The 25,105-nt window shown below is 49.0% G+C and overlaps 1 protein-coding gene across 6 annotated transcripts in view; it reads left to right on the top strand.

Moving 5' to 3' along the window:
* Positions 1-25,105, top strand: part of LOC141155053 (calpain-9-like) — a 100,855-nt gene that overhangs the window by 33,570 nt on the left and 42,180 nt on the right. For 5 of the 6 annotated variants that reach the window (XM_073641681.1, XM_073641680.1, XM_073641678.1 and 2 more), the window contains exons 1-4: positions 20,333-20,460; positions 23,745-23,912; positions 24,146-24,215; positions 24,915-25,033. In XM_073641681.1, coding sequence (XP_073497782.1) covers positions 23,748-23,912; positions 24,146-24,215; positions 24,915-25,033 — 354 coding nt within the window. In that variant the 5' untranslated portion in view covers positions 20,333-20,460; positions 23,745-23,747. Of the gene's footprint in view, positions 1-20,332; positions 20,461-23,744; positions 23,913-24,145; positions 24,216-24,914; positions 25,034-25,105 lie in introns of those variants that run through there. The other variant, XM_073641677.1, reaches the window with a different exon arrangement.

Raw genomic sequence — 25,105 nt, 5'->3', positions numbered from 1 at the left:
ACAAACCTCTACACACAGTATGATGTCCACACAAACTTCTATACACAGTATGATGTCCACACAAACCTCTACACACACAGTATGATGTCTCCACAAACCTCTACACACAGTATGATGTCCCCACAAACCTCTACACACAGTATGATGTCTCCATGAACCTCTACACACAGTATGATGTCCCCACAAACCTCTACACACAGCATGATGTCCCCACAAACCTCTACACACAGAGTATGATGTCCCCACAAACCTCTACACACACAGTATGATGTCCCCACAAACCTCTACACACAGAGTATGATGTCTCCACAAACCTCTACACACAGTATGATGTCCCTACAAACCTCTAGACGCACAGTATGATGTCCCCACAAACCTCTACACACAGTATGATGTCCCCACAAACCTCTACACATAGTATGGTTTCCCCACAAACCTCTACACACAGTATGATGTCCCCACAAACCTCTACACACAGTATGAAGTCCCCACAAACCTCTACACGCACAGTATGATGTCCCCACAAACCTCTACACACACAGTATGATGTCCCCACAAACCTCTAGACACAGAGTATGAAGTCTCCACAAACCTCTACACACAGTATGATGTCTCCATGAACCTCTACACACAGTATGATGTCCCCACAAACCTCTACACACAGTATGATGTCCCCACAAACCTCTACACACAGAGTATGATGTCCCCACAAACCTCTACACACACAGTATGATGTCCCCACAAACCTCTACACACACAGTATAATGTCCCCACAAACCTCTACACACAGTATGATGTCTCCATGAACCTCTACACACAGTATGATGTCCCTACAAACCTCTACACACACAGTATAATGTCTCCACAAACCTCTACACACAGTATGATGTCCCCACAAACCTCTACACACAGTATAATGTCTCCACAAACCTCTACACACAGTATGATGTCCCCACAAACCTCTACACACAGTATGATGTCCCCACAAATGTCTACACACACAGTATGATGTCCACACAAACCTCTATACACAGTATGATGTCCACACAAACCTCTACACACACAGTATGATGTCCACACAAACCTCTACACACAGTATGATGTCCACACAAACCTCTATACACAGTATGATGTCCACACAAACCTCTACACACACAGTATGATGTCCCCACAAACCTCTACACACAGTATGATGTCCCCACAAACCTCTACACACAGTATGATGTCTCCATGAACCTCTACACACAGTATGATGTCCCCACAAACCTCTACACACAGTATGATGTCCCCACAAACCTCTATACACACAGTATGATGTCCCCACAAACCTCTACACACAGAGTATGATGTCTCCACAAACCTCTACACACAGTATGATGTCCCTACAAACCTCTACACGCACAGTATGATGTCCCCACAAACCTCTACACACAGTTTGATGTCCCCACAAACCTCTACACATAGTATGGTTTCCCCACAAACCTCTACACACAGTATGATGTCCCCACAAACCTCTACACACAGTATGAAGTCCCCACAAACCTCTACACGCACAGTATGATGTCCCCACAAACCTCTACACACACAGTATGATGTCCCCACAAACCTCTAGACACAGAGTATGAAGTCTCCACAAACCTCTACACACAGTATGATGTCTCCATGAACCTCTACACACAGTATGATGTCCCCACAAACCTCTACACACAGTATGATGTCCCCACAAACCTCTACACACACAGTATGATGTCCCCACAAACCTCTACACACACAGTATGATGTCCCCACAAACCTCTACACACACAGTATAATGTCCCCACAAACCTCTACACACAGTATGATGTCTCCATGAACCTCTACACACAGTATGATGTCTCTACAAAACTCTACACACAGTATGATGTCTCCATGAACCTCTACACACAGTATAATGTCTCCACAAACCTCTACACACAGTATGATGTCCCCACAAACCTCTACACACAGTATAATGTCTCCACAAACCTCTACACACAGTATGATGTCCCCACAAACCTCTACACACAGTACGATGTCTCCATGAACCTCTACACACAGTATGATGTCTCTACAAACCTCTACACACAGTATGATGTCCCCACAAACCTCTACACACAGTATAATGTCTCCACAAACCTCTACACACAGTATGATGTCCCCAAAAACCTCTACACACAGTATGATGTCCCCACAAACATCTACACACACAGTATGATGTCCACACAAACCTCTATACACAGTATGATGTCCACACAAACCTCTACACACACAGTATGATGTCCACACAAACCTCTACACACAGTATGATGTCCACACAAACCTCTATACACAGTATGATGTCCACACAAACCTCTACACACACAGTATGATGTCCCCACAAACCTCTACACACAGTATGATGTCCCCACAAACCTCTACACACAGTATGATGTCTCCATGAACCTCTACACACAGTATGATGTCCCCACAAACCTCTACACACAGTATGATGTCCCCACAAACCTCTATACACACAGTTTGATGTCCCCACAAACCTCTACACACAGAGTATGATGTCTCCACAAACCTCTACACACAGTATGATGTCCCTACAAACCTCTACACGCACAGTATGATGTCCCCACAAACCTCTACACACAGTTTGATGTCCCCACAAACCTCTACACATAGTATGGTTTCCCCACAAACCTCTACACACAGTATGATGTCCCCACAAACCTCTACACACAGTATGAAGTCCCCACAAACCTCTACACGCACAGTATGATGTCCCCACAAACCTCTACACACACAGTATGATGTCCCCACAAACCTCTAGACACAGAGTATGAAGTCTCCACAAACCTCTACACACAGTATGATGTCTCCATGAACCTCTACACACAGTATGATGTCCCCACAAACCTCTACACACAGTATGATGTCCCCACAAACCTCTACACACACAGTATGATGTCCCCACAAACCTCTACACACACAGTATGATGTCCCCACAAACCTCTACACACACAGTATAATGTCCCCACAAACCTCTACACACAGTATGATGTCTCCATGAACCTCTACACACAGTATGATGTCTATACAAAACTCTACACACAGTATGATGTCTCCATGAACCTCTACACACAGTATAATGTCTCCACAAACCTCTACACACAGTATGATGTCCCCACAAACCTCTACACACCGTATAATGTCTCCACAAACCTCTACACACAGTATGATGTCCCCACAAACCTCTACACACAGTACGATGTCTCCATGAACCTCTACACACAGTATGATGTCTCTACAAACCTCTACACACAGTATGATGTCCCCACAAACCTCTACACACAGTATAATGTCTCCACAAACCTCTACACACAGTATGATGTCCCCAAAAACCTCTACACACAGTATGATGTCCCCACAAACATCTACACACACAGTATGATGTCCACACAAACCTCTATACACAGTATGATGTCCACACAAACCTCTACACACACAGTATGATGTCCACACAAACCTCTACACACAGTATGATGTCCACACAAACCTCTATACACAGTATGATGTCCACACAAACCTCTACACACACAGTATGATGTCTCCACAAACCTCTACACACAGTATGATGTCCCCACAAACCTCTACACACAGTATGATGTCTCCATGAACCTCTACACACAGTATGATGTCCCACAAACCTCTACACACAGTATGATGTCCCCACAAACCTCTACACACAGAGTATGATGTCCCCACAAACCTCTACACACACAGTATGATGTCCCCACAAACCTCTACACACAGAGTATGATGTCTCCACAAACCTCTACACACAGTATGATGTCCCTACAAACCTCTACATGCACAGTATGATGTCCCCACAAACCTCTACACACAGTATGATGTCCCCACAAACCTCTACACATAGTATGGTTTCCCCACAAACCTCTACACACAGTATGATGTCCCCACAAACCTCTACACACAGTATGATGTCCCCACAAACCTCTACACACAGTATGATGTCCCCACAAACCTCTACACACACAGTATGATGTCCACACAAACCTCTATACACAGTATGATGTCCACACAAACCTCTACACACACAGTATGATGTCCACACAAACCTCTACACACAGTATGATGTCCACACAAACCTCTATACACAGTATGATGTCCACACAAACCTCTACACACACAGTATGATGTCTCCACAAACCTCTACACACAGTATGATGTCCCCACAAACCTCTACACACAGTATGATGTCTCCATGAACCTCTACACACAGTATGATGTCCCCACAAACCTCTACACACAGCATGATGTCCCCACAAACCTCTACACACAGAGTATGATGTCCCCACAAACCTCTACACACAGAGTATGATGTCTCCACAAACCTCTACACACAGTATGATGTCCCTACAAACCTCTACACGCACAGTATGATGTCCCCACAAACCTCTACACACAGTATGATGTCCCCACAAACCTCTACACATAGTATGGTTTCCCCACAAACCTCTACACACAGTATGATGTCCCCACAAACCTCTACACACAGTATGAAGTCCCCACAAACCTCTACACGCACAGTATGATGTCCCCACAAACCTCTACACACAGTATGATGTCTCCATGAACCTCTACACACAGTATGATGTCCCCACAAACCTCTACACACAGTATGATGTCTCCATGAACCTCTACACACAGTATGATGTCCCCACAAACCTCTACACACAGTATGATGTCCCCACAAACCTCTACACACAGAGTATGATGTCTCCACAAACCTCTACACACAGTATGATGTCCCTACAAACCTCTACACGCACAGTATGATGTCCCCACAAACCTCTACACACAGTATGATGTCCCCACAAACCTCTACACATAGTATGGTTTCCCCACAAACCTCTACACACAGTATGATGTCCCCACAATCCTCTACACACAGTATGATGTCCCCACAAACCTCTACACGCACAGTATGATGTCCCCACAAACCTCTACACACACAGTATGATGTCCCCACAAACCTCTAGACACAGAGTATGATGTCTCCACAAACCTCTACACACAGAATGATGTGCCTACAAACCTCTACACGCACAGTATGACGTCCCCATAAACCTCTACACACACAGTATGATGTCCCCACAAAAGCTGCAACTTTCTTGTGTGTTCCGCTGCTTTACCGCTGCCAGTCACGTGACCCAAATCTCTTTGTAGGTCTTTATGATATGATGGTTCACTGCTCCGCCATTGTATTTGTGGCGCCCCTGAGGGTTCAGTCGTCACAGGGGTACTGCACCTCAGATAGAGGTGTGGTATCTCCTCTTCCAGGTAAGGATGGAGCATTTCTCGGGACCCTACTTTACCACTCAACACTACACCATTCCTGTCCTGTAGGGGGCCTAAATGCACCACGGTGCTGCCCCGTCCTAGGATAGAGGAGATGGGGGGAACCAAAGATAGGGGGAACCATGTAGTGGGTGAGGGTGGAGGACACACTTTTAGGAAGCACTTATTGATTCATATTTAATCTACGGCCATCTTAAGTTCAAGGTCTTTGATTGAGGGTCTTCTGTCAGGGTCCAGCAAGAGGCTGTAGCTGGTGGAAGGTTCGCGGTCCTCGTTCTCTGGCCTTGAGACGAGGAGCGGGTCAGAGTTAACCACTGTCTCTACCCGGTCAGGGTCCCGTTCTAAGAAGGCCTCGGAGGGGAGCAGAGGAGATAGGCTCCACAGGCAAAAGGATCCCAGGGGGGTACGGACGGAGCGGAGTCGCCACCTGTATTCTTTATTCTGGCCTAGTCAGAGGGATTCCTGCTGCAAGAGGGGTGACCGGCCCCCGATATCTGACTTTGTTACTTCCCGTCTCAGTCAGAAAAGCCCGGAGGCTTAGTGGATCCCAGGGGGATACGGACGGAGCGGAGTCACCACCTGTATCTCACACTGCGTTTATCCAGTGGGACCCGGCCTTACACCACGTTCGAACCACACACAGTCAGGAGAAGATTTAGTGGGAGAACTTACCAAGGAGAGGAACACACACACCAGAGGGGTCTCGACAGGTGCTCCTGATCTATCTGGGAAGTGCTGGACCCCCTTCCTGGTGGCCGCAGTGCGCCGTGTGTGGCAGAGAGAAGCTTTGCGGCTGAAAGTTCATCTAAAGTGAGTAAAGACTTGGATGACTTCACCCACCGCCTCAGCCTGTTATTTCCTGCGCGGCACTGCACCCACCATTCCTCATCACACTGCCCTGAGGCCTGCTCCGCCTGTGGGGAGCCGTCCCATCTTAGCTGCCCGTAACACCGGCCTCAGTGGACTGTTGCAGCGCTGGTGTCCATCACCAGAAACCACAGGTGGCGTAGTCGAGCAAACCACTCATCCTAAAAGAAGCCCATTATTTTCATGTGACAGCCCTGGGCACGGAACGGGTCACGGCCACGACGACATCCCACACGGCCACCCTACATTGGCCCGGCTCCGGGTACCCCACCGCTCAGGGAGGGCATCGCATATTCAGCTGAAAATACTTCAAATTTAAAGTCTGCACCGACCCTCAACCTCCTGGGACAGCTCACCAAATTCAAGACTGACCCTCTAGATTCGGGACACTTAGGTGGTATGACTAAAGGGGATGCAGAGGCAACAATTGAATTGGTGTACAGAAGAGACCAAAGGTACCTCTGCCATGTGAAGATTACTATAATATAAATGGTACATTGTAAATGGAGGGGTTATGAATTAGATTTAGAACTGGGGCCGAGGAGATTCAATTTGCACCCATGTGTGTATAAGAAGAAGCCGGTGAGGACATACATGATTAGTCAATCTAATCACCTCGTCCTCAGCCATGAAAACATACATATATATATTTACAATAACAGAACTTGTCTCTGATTCAATTAGCCCACAAGATAGAAACGGTATAGAAAAAAATTTGAAACAACAGAAATACTTGAATGTACCCCAAAATGATAATAATAAAACTTGAACTCGAAATACAAAAAAAAATCAAGCCCTCACACAGATCCATAAAAACAGGAAAATAAAAAAAATGTACGGGTCTCAGAAAAATGGCAATGCCAACCTCACATGGATGAAAAAATGTTAAAAAGTTGTGGCTCCTGAAAGAAGAGGAGGAAAAGCGTAAAATTAAAAATTGACTTTATTTGGATAAAATAAACAGTAATATAGGTGAGATGGGGAGCAGGAAATATATAAACTGGAACCGAAGAACTTACGCTCATCAGTTGTCACCATCTTATCCCGCAGCGCCCCCTGCTGCCCATGTCATCTCCCCAGAGCAACGTGCAGGCAATATACTCATTTACACAATTCATTCATAATTTCACAGAATTTCTTTCCCAGGACTTTATTAGTCAGGTTCATGTAGTGCAAAAATCTTGAAGATTTTCTGCTGGGATTGTGCTGTCATATAGTGCTCTGTCAGGGTGGTATATCCTCCATTTTCAAGTTTACCGAATGGCTGTGAAGACATTTAGTATACATGTTGTGTCGCACTGTTTTATGTTTTATTTTGCAAGTCGGCTGGGGACGCTGTGGCACTGTCCATTTCCTGGACAAAGGAACAAGTGTCTTCTGGGTGACAGCTACAGCAGAGATACGGAAGATTTGTAAGAGGGCAGGTGGCCCAAGAAATGGCTCCACAAATGGCAGCATCCTTCGGTACAATCATAAGCTTCAATATTCCCCTCTGCAATAGAACTTCTCCCTCTCCTGCAGGCATGGGCCTCAATATTCCCCTCTGCACTGGTGCTTCTCCCTCTCCCGCAGGCATGGGCCTCAATATTCCCCTCTGCACTGGTGCTTCTCCCTCTCCCGCAGGCATGGGCCTCAATATTCCCCTCTGCACTGGTGCTTCTCCCTCTCCCGCAGGCATGGGCCTCACTATTCCCCTCTGCATAGGTACTTCTCCCTCTCCCGCAGGCATGGGCCTCAATATTCCCCTCTGCACTGGTGCTTCTCACTCTCCTGCAGGCATGGGCCTCAATATTCCCCTCTGCATAGGTACTTCTCCCTCTCCCGCAGGCATGGGCCTCAATATTCCCCACTGCATAGGTGCTTCTCCTTCTCCTGCAGGCATGGGCCTCAATATTCCCCTCTGCACTGGTGCTTCTCCCTCTCCCGCAGGCATGGGCCTCAATATTCCCCTCTGCACTGGTGCTTCTCACTCTCCCACAGGCATGGGCCTCAATATTCCCCTCTGCACTGGTGCTTCTCACTCTCCTGCAGGCATGGGCCTCAATATTCCCCTCTCCATAGATACTTCTCCCTCTCCCGCAGGCATGGGCCTCAATATTCCCCTCTGCATAGGTGCTTCTCCTTCTCCTGCAGGCATGGGCCTCAATATTCCCCTCTGCATAGGTGCTTCTCACTCTCCTGCAGGCATGTGACGCGCCCCCTGGGCCGTGGGGTACTCAGCAGCCAGGCCTCTGGATGCCGGTTGGGGAATATCACTGTGGCAGGCCCGGTCCATGACCCAGGGCGGTCAGTAAAAGGGGAAATATATATAGGGGATTTGGGAAAGTTCGTGACGCCACCTGTGGAATGCGGCTAAGTGGTGCCGCCGCTGCGGAGCAGTCCTCTGAAGCTGGTGTTACGGCAGCAGGGATGGTGTGGCTCTCCACAGGTAGAGCTAGCTCCAGGGCAGCGTGGGGGTGTAATGGATGGTGGTGCAGGGGAGAGACGGCAGGACGGTCCCGGTGCAAAGACGGACACTCACACAGGGGTAAGCTTCAGTACCTTTACTGGTGATGCTGCAGGCACGGTCCAGGGTACTCCAGGTGAAGGGCACACTTTTGGACTCTCCCCAGTGAGCGGGTATAGGGCCTCCTGATCCGTGGCTTTACTCTCTAAGCTTCTGGCCTGCCTGGAACTAGGCCTAGCTTGGTCACTGTCACTCCTTGCACCTGCTGACCTGGTGGTAGGGCCTTCTCTCTGGAGATCACTCTCCCTGGACGCTGGGGCCTCCGTGACTCCTAGCCCTGGTACTACAATCAGCATTTGGTGAACCTGGGACCTGTAGTTCTCCAGGGGTTCCGGTGGTTCCTACTGGGTATAAATAGTCCCTGTAGGCGCGGACCCACTGTCCGGTATATATATCTCGGGGTGAGCCTGGTATGCTCCTCTGCCCCCTCACTACTTCTTCCTTCTCCTCTCACCTTCGGCCACACTCAGGCCCTCACTAGGCTTCCACACGTGCTGTAGGCCTTGGCTCGCCTAAGCACAGCAGCCAGCTTGCTGCTCTCTTCACTGATCTCAGAGCTTCAGCACGCTCTCAGCTCACTCTGAGCTCTATCCCTTTCTGTGTCTCAGCAGGAACTAATCTCCGCTGCCTAGCTCCACCCTCCCTTTATATATCCCTAACGGGCTCCCTCTGCTGGTCTGAGGTGGTAGGGTGGAGGTGTGTGAATGTGTGAGGGCCTCTTGTGGAGAAGTCCATCCATGCACCCTTCTGGGTTCTGTGGCACCAAAGCGTAGCAGGGCGCCACACATGGGCCTCAATATTCCCCTCTGCAATAGCACTTCTCCCTCTCCCGCAGGCATAGGCTTCAATATTCCACTCTGCACTGGTGCTTCTCCCTCTCCCGCAGGCATGGGCCTCAATATTCCCCTCTGCATAGGTACTTCTCCCTCTTCCGCAGGCATGGGCCTCAATAATCCCCTCTGCATAGGTGCTTCTCCCTCTCCTGCAGGCATCGGCCTCAATATTCCCCTCTGCAATAGCACTTCTCCCTCTCCTGCAGGCATGGGCCTCAATATCCCCCTCTGCACTGGTGCTTCTTCCTCTCCCGCAGGCATAGGCCTCAATATTGCCCTCTGCATAGGTACTTCTCCCTCTCCCGCAGGCATGGGCCTCAATATTCATCTCTGCATAGGGGCTTCTCGCTCCTACAGGCATGGGCCTCACTATTCCCCTCTGCATAGGTACTTCTCCCTCTCCCGCAGGCATGGGCCTCAATATTCCCCTTTGCACTGGTGCTTCTCCCTCTCCCGCAGGCATGGGCCTCAATATTCCCATCTGCATAGGTGCTTCTTCTTTTCCTGCAGGCATAGGCCTCAATGTTCCCTTCTGCAGTAGCACGTATCCCTCTTCTGAAGGCATAGACCTCAATGCTCTGCTCTGCATTGGTGCTTCTCCTTCTCTCACAGGCATGGATATCAATGCTCCCCTAAGCAGTAGCACTTCCCCTTCTCCTCCTCCATCCTGCTCTGATTGACACACCCTGGTCTGGGTGTTTATAAACTCTGTTTGCTTCAGGGAGTCGACGGTGATATTCTCATTTTAACTTGTGAAGGTTTGGAGCAATTGCAGTCGGCTAGCTTGCTCTCTGGTGCCCTTGGAGGACGTTTGGTGTTATCTTTCTGGTGTCTGCTCAAGCTAAATTTTCCCCCCTTTGTTTGTCTCCCTTGTTGTCTTTAGTTTATAGTGGGGACTGACCAGTGCTCATCCCCCCTCCTTATCTAGGGCCTAGCTCTAGGGATATACAGGGATTAGGTTTCCTGTTCGGCGATAGGTGTGGAATCTATATAGGGACGGTAGAACAGGTAGGGTGAAATTAGATCTGCCTTGGGGTCTCCACTCCCCCTTTCGCTAGTGTTTGGGCTACCCTTCCCTCATCCCTTCGTGTTGCATTTAGTTTTTCCCACACTGTGCGTGACACATGGGCATCAATACCCCCCTGTCTATTGGTACTTATCCTTCTCCCGCAGGAATAGAGCTCAATGTTCCACTCAGTATTGGTGCTTCTCCTTCCCCACAGATACAAGCGTTCCTCTCGACAATGGTGCTTCTCCTTTTCCCACAGGCATAGACCTCAATGTTTCCCTCTCTATTGGTACTTCTCCTTCTCTCGCAGACACAGACATCAATGTTCCTCTCTGAAATAGTGGTTCTCCTTCTCCCACAGGCATAGGCCTCAATGTGGGATTGTGGGCTAGGAAATCAATGCCCAAAAGTATTTGAAGGTCAGTATTGTGTGGTTGCTGGACGGAAACCCTACAAACTGCCTTCCACCTATGGCATCCACGGCTCCTCTTTTGATGAGCCAATTTGCCATGATGCTGTGTGTGCGATACGCCAGGCTGACTAGTCAAAAAAGGAGCCAGAGATACCGGTAATTAAGAGGCGGTTCTCTGGGCTCCTATCCCATATAGCGGCGACAAAATACTGACCCGGCTACTGAATCTGGCTCCTGATAATCGATTCGCTCATCTCTACTACTGGGCAATCCTTTATTAATGGGCCAGGTAATGTAGGTGCGAAGAATACAAAAAAACCCTGATACTCCGCTCCCCTGTAGTCCGTGATATGTCCCCACTAGTTTGGTGAAATCACAGTAGAGGAATCACATAAGCCCTGCAGCCAATCAGTGTCCACATTTTGTTTGGCCTTTATGGCAGAGATGCCTAAAAATGGATCTGTCACTAGATCACAAGACTCAGTTTTTTCTCATGTTTTATTTGCGCTACTCCCCGTTAGTATTTTTCATTTTTTTATTTTGTAAATTAACCAAACGTTTCCAGGGAAAATTAGTCCTATCTATTTATTTCCTTTACTAAGGGGGCGTGGATCACAGGGTAATAATGCAAAGTAGCCTAAAAACACGCCCCTGAGGATCCTGCGAGCCTTGTCCCCTATAATATTAGCACTAAATAAAAAAATCCGCATCTCTTGAACCGTATGACGCATTGAAGAAAAAAAATTAATATTCTGGGGATCAGTGGGAATAAAATAAGAGAAAAAGTGGGCCACTTGCGACTTGGTTACAGGTCCTCTTTAACCCCTTCACAACATATGACGTAAACTTATGTCATATGCCGGCTCCCTAGCTCACACGTCGAGCTCATGACGCGACCCCTGGGCCATGGGGTACTCAGTAGCCGGGCCGGTCGTTGCTAGGAGAGATGTCACAGTGGCGGTGACCCGGTCCGTGACCCAGGGCGGTCAATAAAAGGGGATGTATAGTTTTTATATTTAATGTTCGTGACGCAACCTGTGGTATGCGGCTATATGGAGCCGCCGCTGCGGAGCAGGTCCTCTGGAGCTCTTGGTGATGCAGCAGAGTTGGTTCAGCTCTCCACAGGTAGAGCTAAGCTCCAGGGCGGTGCTGTGATGGTTAATGATGAGGTAGCTGTTGTTGTGCAGTGTGGTGCAGGGGATGGCGCAGCAATAATTCACAGAGACAGTGGGGTGCAGTCTTCAGGGTTTACTCACGATTATCACATTGCTCCTGGTCAGGGCCGGCTCCAGGTTTTTCTGGGCGAAAGAGTCTCAGTGGGCCCCTTTAACACATACCACGATTCATGATGCAGAGATACCGCAGAGAAATATATATATAGTACAATGCAAAGATTTCACTTCTTACATTACATGAGCGATATCTATTGTAAATTCCACAATAGCTCAGAAACCGGCGAATCGCTCCACACAGAATACTGGCCCCCATATAAGGCCCCATACGGAATACTGGCCCCCATATAAAACCCCATACGGAATACTGGCCCCCATATAAGGCCCCATACGGAATACTGGTCCCCATATAAGGCCCCATACGGAATACTGGCCCCCATATAAGGCTCCATACGGAATACTGGCCCCCATATGAGGCTCCATACGGAATACTGGCCCCCATATAAGGCTCCATACGGAATACTGGCCCCCATATAAGGCTCCATACGGAATACTGGCCCCCATATAAGGCTCCATACGGAATACTGGCCCCCATATAAGGCTCCATACAGAATACTGGCCCCCATATAACGCTCCATACAGTATACTGGTCCCCTTATAAAGCTCCATACAGGATTCTGGCCCCCATATAACGCTCCATACAGGATACTGGTCCCCTTATAATGCTCCATACAGGATACTGGCCCCCATATAATGCTCCATGCAGGCTGTTACCCCCCACATAATTCCCCATACAGGCTGTCCCCCCCCTTATAAGGCTCCATGCAGGCTGTTACCCCCCACATAATGCCCCATACAGGCTGTCCCCCCCTTATAATGCTCCATGCAGGCTGTTCCCCCCATATAAAGCACTATGCAGGCTGTTCCCCCCCCCTTATAATGCCCCATGCAGGCTGTTCCCCCGCTTATAATGCCCCATGCAGGCTGTCACCCCTTCTCTTTATAATGCCCCATGCAGGATGTACCCCCCTCTTTATAAGGCCCCATGCAGGATGTCACCACCCTCTCTTTATAATGCCCCATGCCGGATGTCACCCCCTCTCTTTATAATGCCCCATGCAGGATGTCACCCCCCTCTCTTTATAATGCCCCATGCAGGATGTCACCCCCCCCTCTCTTTATAATGCCCCATGCAGGATGTACCCCCTCTCTTTATAAGCCCCATGCAGGCTGTCACCCCCTCTCTCTATAATGCCCCATGCAGGATGTCACCCCCACCCTCTCTTTATAATGCCCCATGCAGGATGTCACCCCCTCTCTCTATAATGCCCCATGCAGGATGTCACCCCCTCTCTCTATAATGCCCCATGCAGGATGTCACCCCCCCCTCTCTTTATAATGCCCCATGCAGGATGTCACCCCCTCTCTTTATAAGGCCCCATGCAGGATGTCACCCCCCCCTTTATAATGCCCCATGCAGGATGTCACCCCCCCATATTATGCCTCATGCAGGATGTTGCCCCCCCATATAATGCCCCATGCAGGCTGTCACCCCCCATATTATGCCCCATGCCTCCATACATTAAAAAAAAAATCAAATACTCACCTCCCTCCTCCTCACCTGCTGCAGCTGCTCGGGTCCGGACTCCAGCGTCGCCGGTATCTTCCCGCTCTGCGCTCCCTGTGATGGCTCAGGGGAGGGCGCGGTGTAAAGACGTCACCGCACCCTCTGACCTGAGACGTCACAGGGAGCGCAGAGCAGGAAGACAGCGGATCTGCGGAGGCATGGGGAGAGGTAAGTATCCGGCTGCCGGGGCCCTGAGCAAGCGGGAGTGAAGGGCGGGCGCTGGCACCGCTCTCCTTCGCCCATAGCCCGGCGGGGTGCGCGACCGCTAGTGGGCCCCTCTGCCTGCTCAGGGCCCCGGCACTTGCCTGGGTGCGCCGGGTGCTGACGCCGGCCTTGCTCCTGGTTACAACTGCCAGATTATAACCAACCACGTCGTCCTGTGTTCACAAAGGGAGGGGTTCAGCAATCCCTCAGGTAATTCAAGAGCACTTAACGGGACCCCTTTCTGTGTGCCTTTCTCAGTCATCTTCCTGCGCTGGCTCTCACCCTCCTGCCCAGTGCCTCGCAAACAGTGTCCCAAGCCGGTAACCTCAGATCTTGGCGGGCAACCTGGAGTTCCCTGGATCCTGTGCGGCTATCTTTTTGGCGATTAATTGAGGCTGTGGCAACTACACCCTGGAAATGTAGAAGCCTCCGGTTTCTAGCTGAATATTGCAATTCCCACTAGTTAGGGGCCGGTCCCCTCTGCGGCTTGATCCCTCCACGTCCTGGTAGATTCGGGCATACGGGTGGCCTCCAGCACTTCCCGTACCCCCAGGATCCCCTCTTTCCTTCTGGAGCCTTCCTTCCTGCTCCTCTCCTCTTTCTTCAGTCTCTCCTCCTGGGCCTCTATCACTCAGGCCCGCTCCTCCTAAGCAGAGCTCCTGCTGAGCTCCTGCTCCTCTCACTGTCCACACTCTCTATTCTCTTCTGTTCTCTCCACACCCAAGATGGCTCCCCTTTTATACTACTCCTGAAGTGCTCCCCTGTTCCTCTTCCTCCATCCACACCCACTACATGGTTCCACCCTCCAGCTAGGGACCAGGGACTGTGCTCTCCCTTAGGAGCAATCTCGCCCTGCCCTCTGAAGTGGAGTGCAATGTATGCAAGTGGTTGGGTCCCCGGCAGTACTCCATCCTTACCTGAGAGTGAGATACCACACCTCTGGGTGAGATGCAGTATCTCTGTGGCGACTGAACCCGCAGGGGTGCCACATACCCCCCTGGTAAAACACAGCACGTCTGCGGGCTGGAACAAAGCAAAAAAACAAAGTATTTTAAAGACATGCAATTTTTTAGAATGCATTCACATAGAAGAATATCACACAAATTTTTCTTCCCTATATGGGAGGCACATTTCTTGAACGTTTCAGGTTACTATATAAAACTTCTTTAAATAAAATTTTTCTTCACACATATAAAACAGGTGACTCGATCACCGGGGTATAGATTCCGCTCCGGATGTCCCTGTTGGAGATGGGAATCCACGTCCCGCCGGTTTACGAAAAGTTCAGTGCCAAGCTGTGACTCGCGGATGAACCCCCATCCTCCATCCAGGTCAAACTTGACCATCACCCCTTCCGCACGTGGCTCGGGCGTGGCAGGCTTTGCCTTGCGGGCCCGGGTCTTCTCCTCCATATTTCTTGCCTCCATCTTCTCCCAGCACACCCGCCTGATGCGCCGCTCCTTTTCCAGCTGCAGGAGCTCCCGCCGGCAATGCTCCTCTCGGCGGGCAGCCTCCTTACGGGTCTTCCAGGGAAAACCCATGAGGTCTTCCCCCGGGTTATCCCACAGGAATTGGTCTCCTTCGTCCCCATGGGCGACTGAGGGCACAGGAGCGGGCAGCAACGGGAGGCTCTGATCTTCTACCTCCGCGGACCAGTCCCAGGGCGTGCGCCCGTACACCCATTCGGGTGTAGGGGCAGGTGGTTCTAGCAGGGGTCCCAGGAGCAGGTCTGTGTCATCAGCGCCCGGGGTTAACAGTTCCGGGCCCAGTAGCAGGTCCGCTGCACCAGCACCCGGGATAAACGGTTCCAGGCCCAGGAGCAGATCTGGGGCGTGGGTGCCCGGGGACGGAGGTTCCTGCAGGGGGACCAGGGACGGAGCAGCACCAGCCGCGTCCGGGACAGGGACATCACTCCTACCTGCTCCCGCGACCGCTTCAGCTCGGCCTGACACCTCCCGGTCCATGCGCAGCTCCGCCGGCGCTGGGGCGCTGCCTGTCACTTGCAGCACCGACTGCTGCCGGATGATCATCTTTTCCACGAGCTCCACTCTCCAGGCAGCAATTGCAGCTTGTTGGGCCTCCTCCATTCTCCTGCCCAGCTCCTGCACCTCGTCTCGGAGGAATCCAGTGTCCTCCAGGGACAGTTTCATCGGAATTCCATCCAGGGTGAGGGGTGATGCTCTTCTTTGCAGGTCACAAGACGGAGCTTCAGGCTGACCTCTCTCCATCTTGCCTGCCGGGTGCGGTCTGTCTAGACTGCTGGAGACACCGCCCTGTCTCCCAGGTTTTTTCTCTCCTCTCCACTTTCTGGGGCAGTCCCATGGGTGCTTGCTGTCAGCCACACCCGGAGACGGCTTCCCCAGACTGATTGACAGATCCAGGTATATGGCCACAGGCGCATGGGGCAGGCTGCGCTTTTGGTGCCATTCTTGGACCCGGCCCATGATGGGAGGTTCCTTGTTGTCCTTGATAACGCACATAATGGCGCCCGTTCTTCTGGGGCGGGCGCCACATTCAGTATACAACACAGTCTCTAGGCGCACTATACCCGGTGATAACAGGTTTGTTCGTATCCTGTTCGTGACGCCAAAAATGACGCGCCCACTGGGCCGTGGGGTACTCGGTAGCCAGGCCGGTCATTGCTAGGGGAGATGTCACAGTGGCGGTGACCCGGTCCGTGACCCAGGGCGGTCAATAAAAGGGGATTTATAGTTTTTATATTTAATGTTCATGACGCCACCTGTGGAATGCGGCTATATGGAGCCGCCGCTGTGGAGCAGGTCCTCTGGAGCTGTTGGTGATGCAGCAGAGTTGGATCCCCTCTTTCCTTCTGGAGCCTTCCTTCCTGCTCCTCTCCTCTTTCTTCAGTCTTTCCTCCTGGGCCTCTCTCACTCAGGCCAGCTCGTCCTGAGCAGAGCTCCTGCTGAGCTCCTGCTCCTCTCACTGTACACACTCTCTGTTCTCTCCACACCCAAGATGGCTCCCCTTTTTATACTACTCCTGAAGTGCTCCCCTGTTCCCCTTCCTCCATCCACACCCACTACATGGTTCCACCCTCCAGCTAGGGACCAGGGACTGTGCTCTCCCTTAGGAGCAATCTCGCCCTGCCCTCTGAAGTGGAGTGTAATGTATGCAAGTGGTTGGGTCCCGGGCAGTACTCCATCCTTACCGGAGAGTGAGATACCACACCTCTGGGTGAGATGCAGTACATCTTTGGCGACTGAACCCGCAGGGGCGCCACACTCACATCTTTACTGGCACATGATGGCTGATTTAATCAGCCATCATATGCCTCTAACAGCTGCGGGTGCAGTGGAGCTTCGCCCGTGGCTGTTAACCTGTTAAATCCCGCTGTCAATCTCTGACAGTGGCATTTAAGATGCGCCAGCTGGGTAACACGTTGTTCCACACTCCCATTGGTGCGCCCGTGACGTGATCGCGGGGCGCTGATGCACTGCTATGTACATCACAATTGCCCAGACGATCGCAGCTTCAAGTCCCCTAAAGGGACTATTAAATCCAGTAAAAAATGGGAAAAAAAAAGATTTTAAAAATATGAAAAAAAAAATAAAAAACACTAAAGTTCAAATCAACCCCCTTATGCCCCATTAAAAATAAAGCAATAAAAAAAATGCATATTAGGTATTGCTGCATTCTTAAAAGTCCGATCTATCAAAGTATAAACTATATTAATCCGATCGGTAAGCAGCGTAATGAAAAAAATCAAACTGCCAGAATTACGTTTTTTTGCCCACCCGTAACATTACAATAAAAAGCAATAAGAGGAGATCAAAACATTGTATCAGTAAAAGTCAGCCCTCACACAGCTCCAAAAACGTTATGGGTCTTGGAAAATGGCGACAAAAGCAACATTTTTTTTTCTTATAAATTAACTAATTTTATTTCACCACTTAAATAAAAAAAAACCTATACATGTTTGGTATCTGTGTACTCGTGCGGACCTGGAGAATCATATTGCCAGGTCAGTTTTACCATATAGTGAACTACATGGTTCCACCCTCCAGCTAGGGACCAGGGACTGTGCTCTCCCTTAGGAGCAATCTCGCCCTGCCCTCTGAAGTGGAGTGTAATGTATGCAAGTGGTTGGGTCCCGGGCAGTACTCCATCCTTACCGGAGAGTGAGATACCACACCTCTGGGTGAGATGCAGTACATCTTTGGCGACTGAACCCGCAGGGGCGCCACACTCACATCTTTACTGGCACATGATGGCTGATTTAATCAGCCATCATATGCCTCTAACAGCTGCGGGTGCAGTGGAGCTTCGCCCGTGGCTGTTAACCTGTTAAATCCCGCTGTCAATCTCTGACAGTGGCATTTAAGATGCGCCAGCTGGGTAACACGTTGTTCCACACTCCCATTGGTGCGCCCGTGACGTGATCGCGGGGCGCTGATGCACTGCTATGTACATCACAATTGCCCAGACGATCGCAGCTTCAAGTCCCCTAAAGGGACTATTAAATCCAGTAAAAAATGGGAAAAAAAAAGATTTTAAAAATATGAAAAAAAAAATAAAAAACACTAAAGTTCAAATCAACCCCCTTATGCCCCATTAAAAATAAAGCAATAAAAAAAATGCATATTAGGTATTGCTGCATTCTTAAAAGTCCGATCTATCAAAGTATAAACTATATTAATCCGATCGGTAAGCAGCGTAATGAAAAAAATCAAACTGCCAGAATTACGTTTTTTTGCCCACCCGTAACATTACAATAAAAAGCAATAAGAGGAGATCAAAACATTGTATCAGTAAAAGTCAGCCCTCACACAGCTCCAAAAACGTTATGGGTCTTGGAAAATGGCGACAAAAGCAACATTTTTTTTTCTTATAAATTAACTAATTTTATTTCACCACTTAAATAAAAAAAAACCTATACATGTTTGGTATCTGTGTACTCGTGCGGACCTGGAGAATCATATTGCCAGGTCAGTTTTACCATATAGTGAACTACATGGTTCCACCCTCCAGCTAGGGACCAGGGACTGTGCTCTCCCTTAGGAGCAATCTCGCCCTGCCCTCTGAAGTGGAGTGTAATGTATGCAAGTGGTTGGGTCCCGGGCAGTACTCCATCCTTACCGGAGAGTGAGATACCACACCTCTGGGTGAGATGCAGTACATCTTTGGCGACTGAACCCGCAGGGGCGCCACACTCACATCTTTACTGGCACATGATGGCTGATTTAATCAGCCATCATATGCCTCTAACAGCTGCGGGTGCAGTGGAGCTTCGCCCGTGGCTGTTAACCTGTTAAATCCCGCTGTCAATCTCTGACAGTGGCATTTAAGATGCGCCAGCTGGGTAACACGTTGTTCCACACTCCCATTGGTGCGCCCGTGACGTGATCGCGGGGCGCTGATGCACTGCTATGTACATCACAATTGCCCAGACGATCGCAGCTTCAAGTCCCCTAAAGGGACTATTAAATCCAGTAAAAAATGGGAAAAAAAAAGATTTTAAAAATATGAAAAAAAAAATAAAAAACACTAAAGTTCAAATCAACCCCCTTATGCCCCATTAAAAATAAAGCAATAAAAAAAATGCATATTAGGTATTGCTGCATTCTTAAAAGTCCGATCTATCAAAGTATAAACTATATTAATCCGATCGGTAAGCAGCGTAATGAAAAAAATCAAACTGCCAGAATTACGTTTTTTTGCCCACCCGTAACATTACAATAAAAAGCAATAAGAGGAGATCAAAACATTGTATCAGTAAAAAGTCAGCCCTCACACAGCTCCAAAAACGTTATGGGTCTTGGAAAATGGCGACAAAAGCAACATTTTTTTTTCTTATAAATTAACTAATTTTATTTCACCACTTAAATAAAAAAAAACCTATACATGTTTGGTATCTGTGTACTCGTGCGGACCTGGAGAATCATATTGCCAGGTCAGTTTTACCATATAGTGAACATGGTAAATAAAAAAATGTAAAAAAAACAATTGTGGAATTGCACTGTTTTTTGCAATTTTAACGCATTTCAATTTTTTTTCTTCCCGTTTTCCAGTGCACTATATGGTAGAATGAATGGCGTCGTTCAAAAGTACAACTTGTCCTGCAAAAAAACAAGCCCTCATACGGTTATATTGGCGAAAATATAAAAAAGTTATGGCTCATGAGCAGCATCGTGGCCGCCAATCATAGATCGTTTTGTATAAGTCATTAGCAGATAATCTGCGTAATGTGACACACAAAGAAACAATATAGCAATTAGGATCAGACATATCGGGGCAGGCAGGGTCTGGTCGCTCTGCAGGCTCCAGCTTTATACAGAGAGGTGCTGAGTAATTAGGAGGTTTTTCCCAAGAGGCTTTGCAGGATACTGGTTCTTCAAGTTCTCAGTCACTTCCCTGTGCAGCGAATGTCTCAGTTCAGGACGGTCCTGGAACGTCTTGGGTTCCTGCCCTGTGACCTCCGCAGGTAAAGGGCTGTTTGGGGAAGTGACATCTAGAGTTAGAAGAGACTGCCGGAGTTTGGGTGCACCTCATCTAGATCATGTTATGTTCAATGTGATTCATTTCCTGGCTCCTCCATTGCTTGTGGAGTAACTGGAGACTGCACGGACAAGAGTTGTAATTGTGCAACGTGCCAGGTTCACATGTGGCGGAGGAAAAAGAAGCAAACACTTCTATAACCCTTCATGTTCATCGGTGGCAAAGACGTCATTCAAATTCTGGTTTGTTTTTTACTTAAAGGGGAATTGCACTTTAAATATTTGTAAAGGCGAGACCTCCTCCACCGATGGCGAAAAAAAAGGGTCAGTGTGTTCTGTATTACACCTGATCCCCTCCAGAGCGGAATTTATTTCTGCACACCCCCGGGAAGGTCATAGTCATCCATTCGGCACACGTGGCCATAAGAGTTGAGCAAAAAGATTTGCTCATCTCTAGTCCGACATCCGGTAGGGTACCGGGGTAGTCTTCACTTCTGTGGTTGGCATCCTGGCAATATTATTATGTCTCAAAGGCATAGTACACGCTAGAGGCGCCCTATGGAAGGAATCAGGTGTCTGTATAAATCGACCAGAGATCTGAATGCAATACTCGGACTGGCCGGCGGCTCTCCCGACCCGATCGTGACAGCTGCGTAGAAATGAATGAAGCTGACCTACTTGGGTAGGGAGAGCCACCGGCCAGTCCGAGCATGGTGTTCCTATCTCCGTCTGATTTATACGGCCATCTGACTCTGCCCTAATAGTCAGGCGTCTGCTTGATCGTCATATGATCAGGACAGATTTTCTGGAATTAAGCAGGAAGGTTCCCATTCAATGACCACAAGCAAAACATCAACATCAATTATACAAGAAATACTGTAAGATTTAGCAGTTAAAATTGGAAAACCCCTTTAATTCAAGCTGTAAAGTCAGTAAATAAAGTTTGTTTAAATCTGCTGCTAAATGGAAACTGTCAACAAGCAGGATACCTGCGGCTGACAGTTCTTAAAGGGGTACTTTAATATCGGTGACCTATCCTTAGCATAGGTCATTAATATCAGACCAGTGGGGGGGTGCAACATCCAGCACTCCGTCAGTACCGGCGGTGGCTGGATGTGCTTAATTGCAGAGTGAAACAGCTCAGCTCCATCAACTGTATAGTGGCCACAGCAGGGTATTGCAGATCCACCCCTATGCGTTTGAATAGGTGCGGATGTGCAGTACCCGGCCACGGCCACTATACAGTTGGCGGCGCTGTGCTGTGTCGCTCTACAACTGATCACATCTGACTGGCACCAGGAAAAGCTGATCGGTGGCAGTGCTGGGTCGCACCCCCACCCATCATTCATTAATGACCTATCCAGCATAAATGGCATATATGAAGCAGTAGGTTTAGGCCAGGAGACCGGCCAGCAGGGCTGATTATTGCGAGCCGAGCACAGACTGTATATCATGGACATGTGAACCTGGCCGTACTGGTATCACAAACTCATTATCGAAACCACAGCCCGATCACAACATGCACTTTGTAACGGGTCTGGGAGGCGGAACCTCTGAGCTACTATACAAGGGGGCGGTCCTTGTAAGGGAGCGGGTGGCGACCAGGGTAGACGGGCAGGCAGTCACGGCAAGTGACCGGGGCAGTCTCTGGATGAACGGGCAGGAGGTCACGGCAAGTGACCGGGGCAGTCTCTGGATGAACGGGCAGGAGGTCACGGCAAGTGACCGGGGCAGTCTCTGGATGAACGGGCAGGAGGTCACGGCAAGTGACCGGGGCAGTCTCTGGATGAACGGGCAGGAGGTCACGGCAAGTGACCGGGGCAGTCTCTGGGTAAAGGATTGGTACGACCTGTGGCGGCAGATGATAGACGTGAGCTCCCAGGTGAGCAGGCGAGAGTCTCTGGATAATCGGGTGGTCACAGCATGTGACGGCGGAGCCTCCAGGAAGACCAACAGACAGGTAGCAGATGAGCGCTCCCAGGTGAGCGGGCAGGAGTCTCAGGACAGGCGGGTGGTCACAGCACGTGACGGCAGAGCCTCCTGGTAGGCTAGCAGACAGGCAGCAGATGAGCGCTCCCAGGTGAGCGGGCAAGCTGGTCCTTAGACAGACTGACAGAAGTTGGAAGGCAGACCGTCGGACCTCAGGCTAGCAGGCAGGTAGCAGGAAATCAGGCAGGAATAAGACAGCAGACTGGCAGGAATCTGGCAGGTATCTGGCAGGTAACTGGCAACGGGACCTGAGGGCTGAAGCAGAGTAGTGAACAGTGCTACAACATTGCTCGGGCACCTCCATTTTGGAGAAGGTGCCTTTTATATGGGAGGTCCTCCGGCAATTGGCCGGGGACTCCTTAGGACGGCGCGCGCGGTCCCTTTAAGAGAGGGGGAGCGCGCGCGCGCGCGCCCTAAGCACACTGCCGGGGAAGGAGCGCGTGCCGGAAGCAGCGGGGAGAGAAGCGCTGGAGGACGCTGCGCCAGGAGCGGGGAGGTGAGAGGGACGGCGTCTCTGCCTAGAACGGGGCAGAGACGCCGATGCTACACACTTCAAGTTCTAAAAAGAGGCATGAGATCAGTCAAAAGCAGCTTGTTGACAGTTTCCAGTCATCAACAGTTTTTTTTCCTACACTGGACAGAGTTAGACCACGTTCACACGTTCAGTATTTGGTCAGTATTTTACATCAGTATTTGTAAGCCAAAACCAGGAGTGGGTGATAAATACAGAAGTGGTGACGTGTTTCTATTATACTTTTTCTCTGATCGTTCCACTCCTGATTTTGGCTTACAAATACTGAACGTGTGAACGTGGCCTAAAAATTAGCAAAAAAAAAAAAATGGAGACAGTAATTTAAAGAAGAGCAGACCTTTGCTATACAGTATATATATTTTTTTATATAGTGTAAATGCCGCTGTTCTCCTGAATACGGCGATGTTTTTATTTTGTTCCTGCGCCTCTCCTTTTCTTAGATATGGCTCTTTCTTCACTGTATAAATCTCGTCTTTTTATCCAAGTGGAGATGGTCCAAAACTATCCTCAGTGGGAGTCTTCTCGAGGAACACGCCCAGTTGGCTAAAAAAGACCAGAAAGGGAAGAGGAGGCCATATCTCAGGAACAGAGAGGAGCGAGAACAAAAGAAAAACATCGCCGGATTCAGGAGAACAGCGGCATTTACCTCACATAAGAAAATGACAAATTTATGGCAAGTGACAGGTTATGTTTAAAAGAGGTAAATACCGGACCTTAGAAGATTACATTTACTAATGTTGGTCATGGCAGGACATGGAACCCCCTCCAACCAAGCGGATGAAACCTACAGTCTCTCTAGATGATAATTTGGTTTCTCAAGCACCAGTCTCCTCCTCCTCCTCACCTCTCTTTGAGGACATCACTTTCCCTCAAGATAAGGCACTACAGAATGAAAGAATCAAGTGGAAAAGGCCTAAGGTAATTAATTACACTTCCGATAAACCAGAGCCATAGGCTTTTCATCACCTGGAATTAAGGTTCAGACTTCTACCTTAGCGACCCCAAGCAAAGGCAAAGTGGCTGGTCAACACACCTTCTGGTACCCAGCACTTGGGGCAGATACCCTGCTGGCTCCCCCCAGATATGTCCATGTCATAATTTTATTAAAAAAAATCTCACCATGTGACCTTCACTCAGTTTTCTCCTTGTAGGAAATATGTGAATGTCCTCGCTTTATCGTAGATGGAGCTACCAGGATGGATGTGTGCCAGGGTAACCTGAGTAAGTATGTACCAGGCCTGTCTCAAGACTCAAGCAAATGGATATTTCAGGTTCCTCGGGTAGACTGTAATATTGGCTTAATTTGAAATGCAAAACCAAACCCATGATTTTGCCTCCTTAGCTTGAGATTACTCAGGGCTTACCTGACTACTTTCCACATTTTGTGGATTGGAATGTTCAAAGGAGTGAAAAGGAAATGAAAGATATTGACCATGCGCTGTGGAACTAGATCATGAATTTCTGGTGCTCAATACAGCCTCCAAAAGTCAACTCCAAATGGCGTTGCTTTCGATTGAACTATTATTGTGTCAGAATCTGAACTCATCAGAACAATAGTCTGGTGATCAAGTCCGACCTTGCTAACCTCCAGTATATGCTTTGGAGATTTTTTACCCATTTCCTCAAAGATGCTTGGTGTAGCAGGCATTCCTACTTTCCTTGTGTCCACATTAAGCTTGTTCGAAGATGTTGACTATAGTTTTCCATCCATACTGCACAATGGCAGCTCTTGGTTCCATTGTGTGCTGGAGAACCACTGAACCGGTTAAAAGAACAACCATGGTTCTGGTTGGAAAACACTGGTAGATTAAAAGCCCTGAGTTGTCTTACTGTACCCAATATACATGTGCAATTCACTCTTGATGGTCTGGGAATGGGAGAATGTGATGTGGGCTCCTCAGGGACATCTCCATTTTTCAGGTAACTGTTGGTTTCTCTCGGCTGTGGCTTGTCTTTCTCTGTACCCCCAGCTGCTGGAACAAGTGGTCCCCATTGATCAAGATTTTGGTGAAGGCTACAATGGCAAATTTAGATTCCAGGTAAACATCATTCATACCAAATCACTCAGCACAAATTGGAAAATCTGTGTAATACTTATCGTATCTCTTTTA

This window comes from Phyllobates terribilis, unplaced genomic scaffold, assembly GCF_046119375.1.
Source record: "Phyllobates terribilis strain yellow unplaced genomic scaffold, ASM4611937v1 Scaffold_7__3_contigs__length_470593459, whole genome shotgun sequence".
Taxonomy (NCBI): domain Eukaryota; kingdom Metazoa; phylum Chordata; class Amphibia; order Anura; family Dendrobatidae; genus Phyllobates; species Phyllobates terribilis.
The sequence above is the reverse complement of the archived record's forward strand: the minus strand, read 5'-3'. Positions and strand labels throughout refer to the sequence as shown.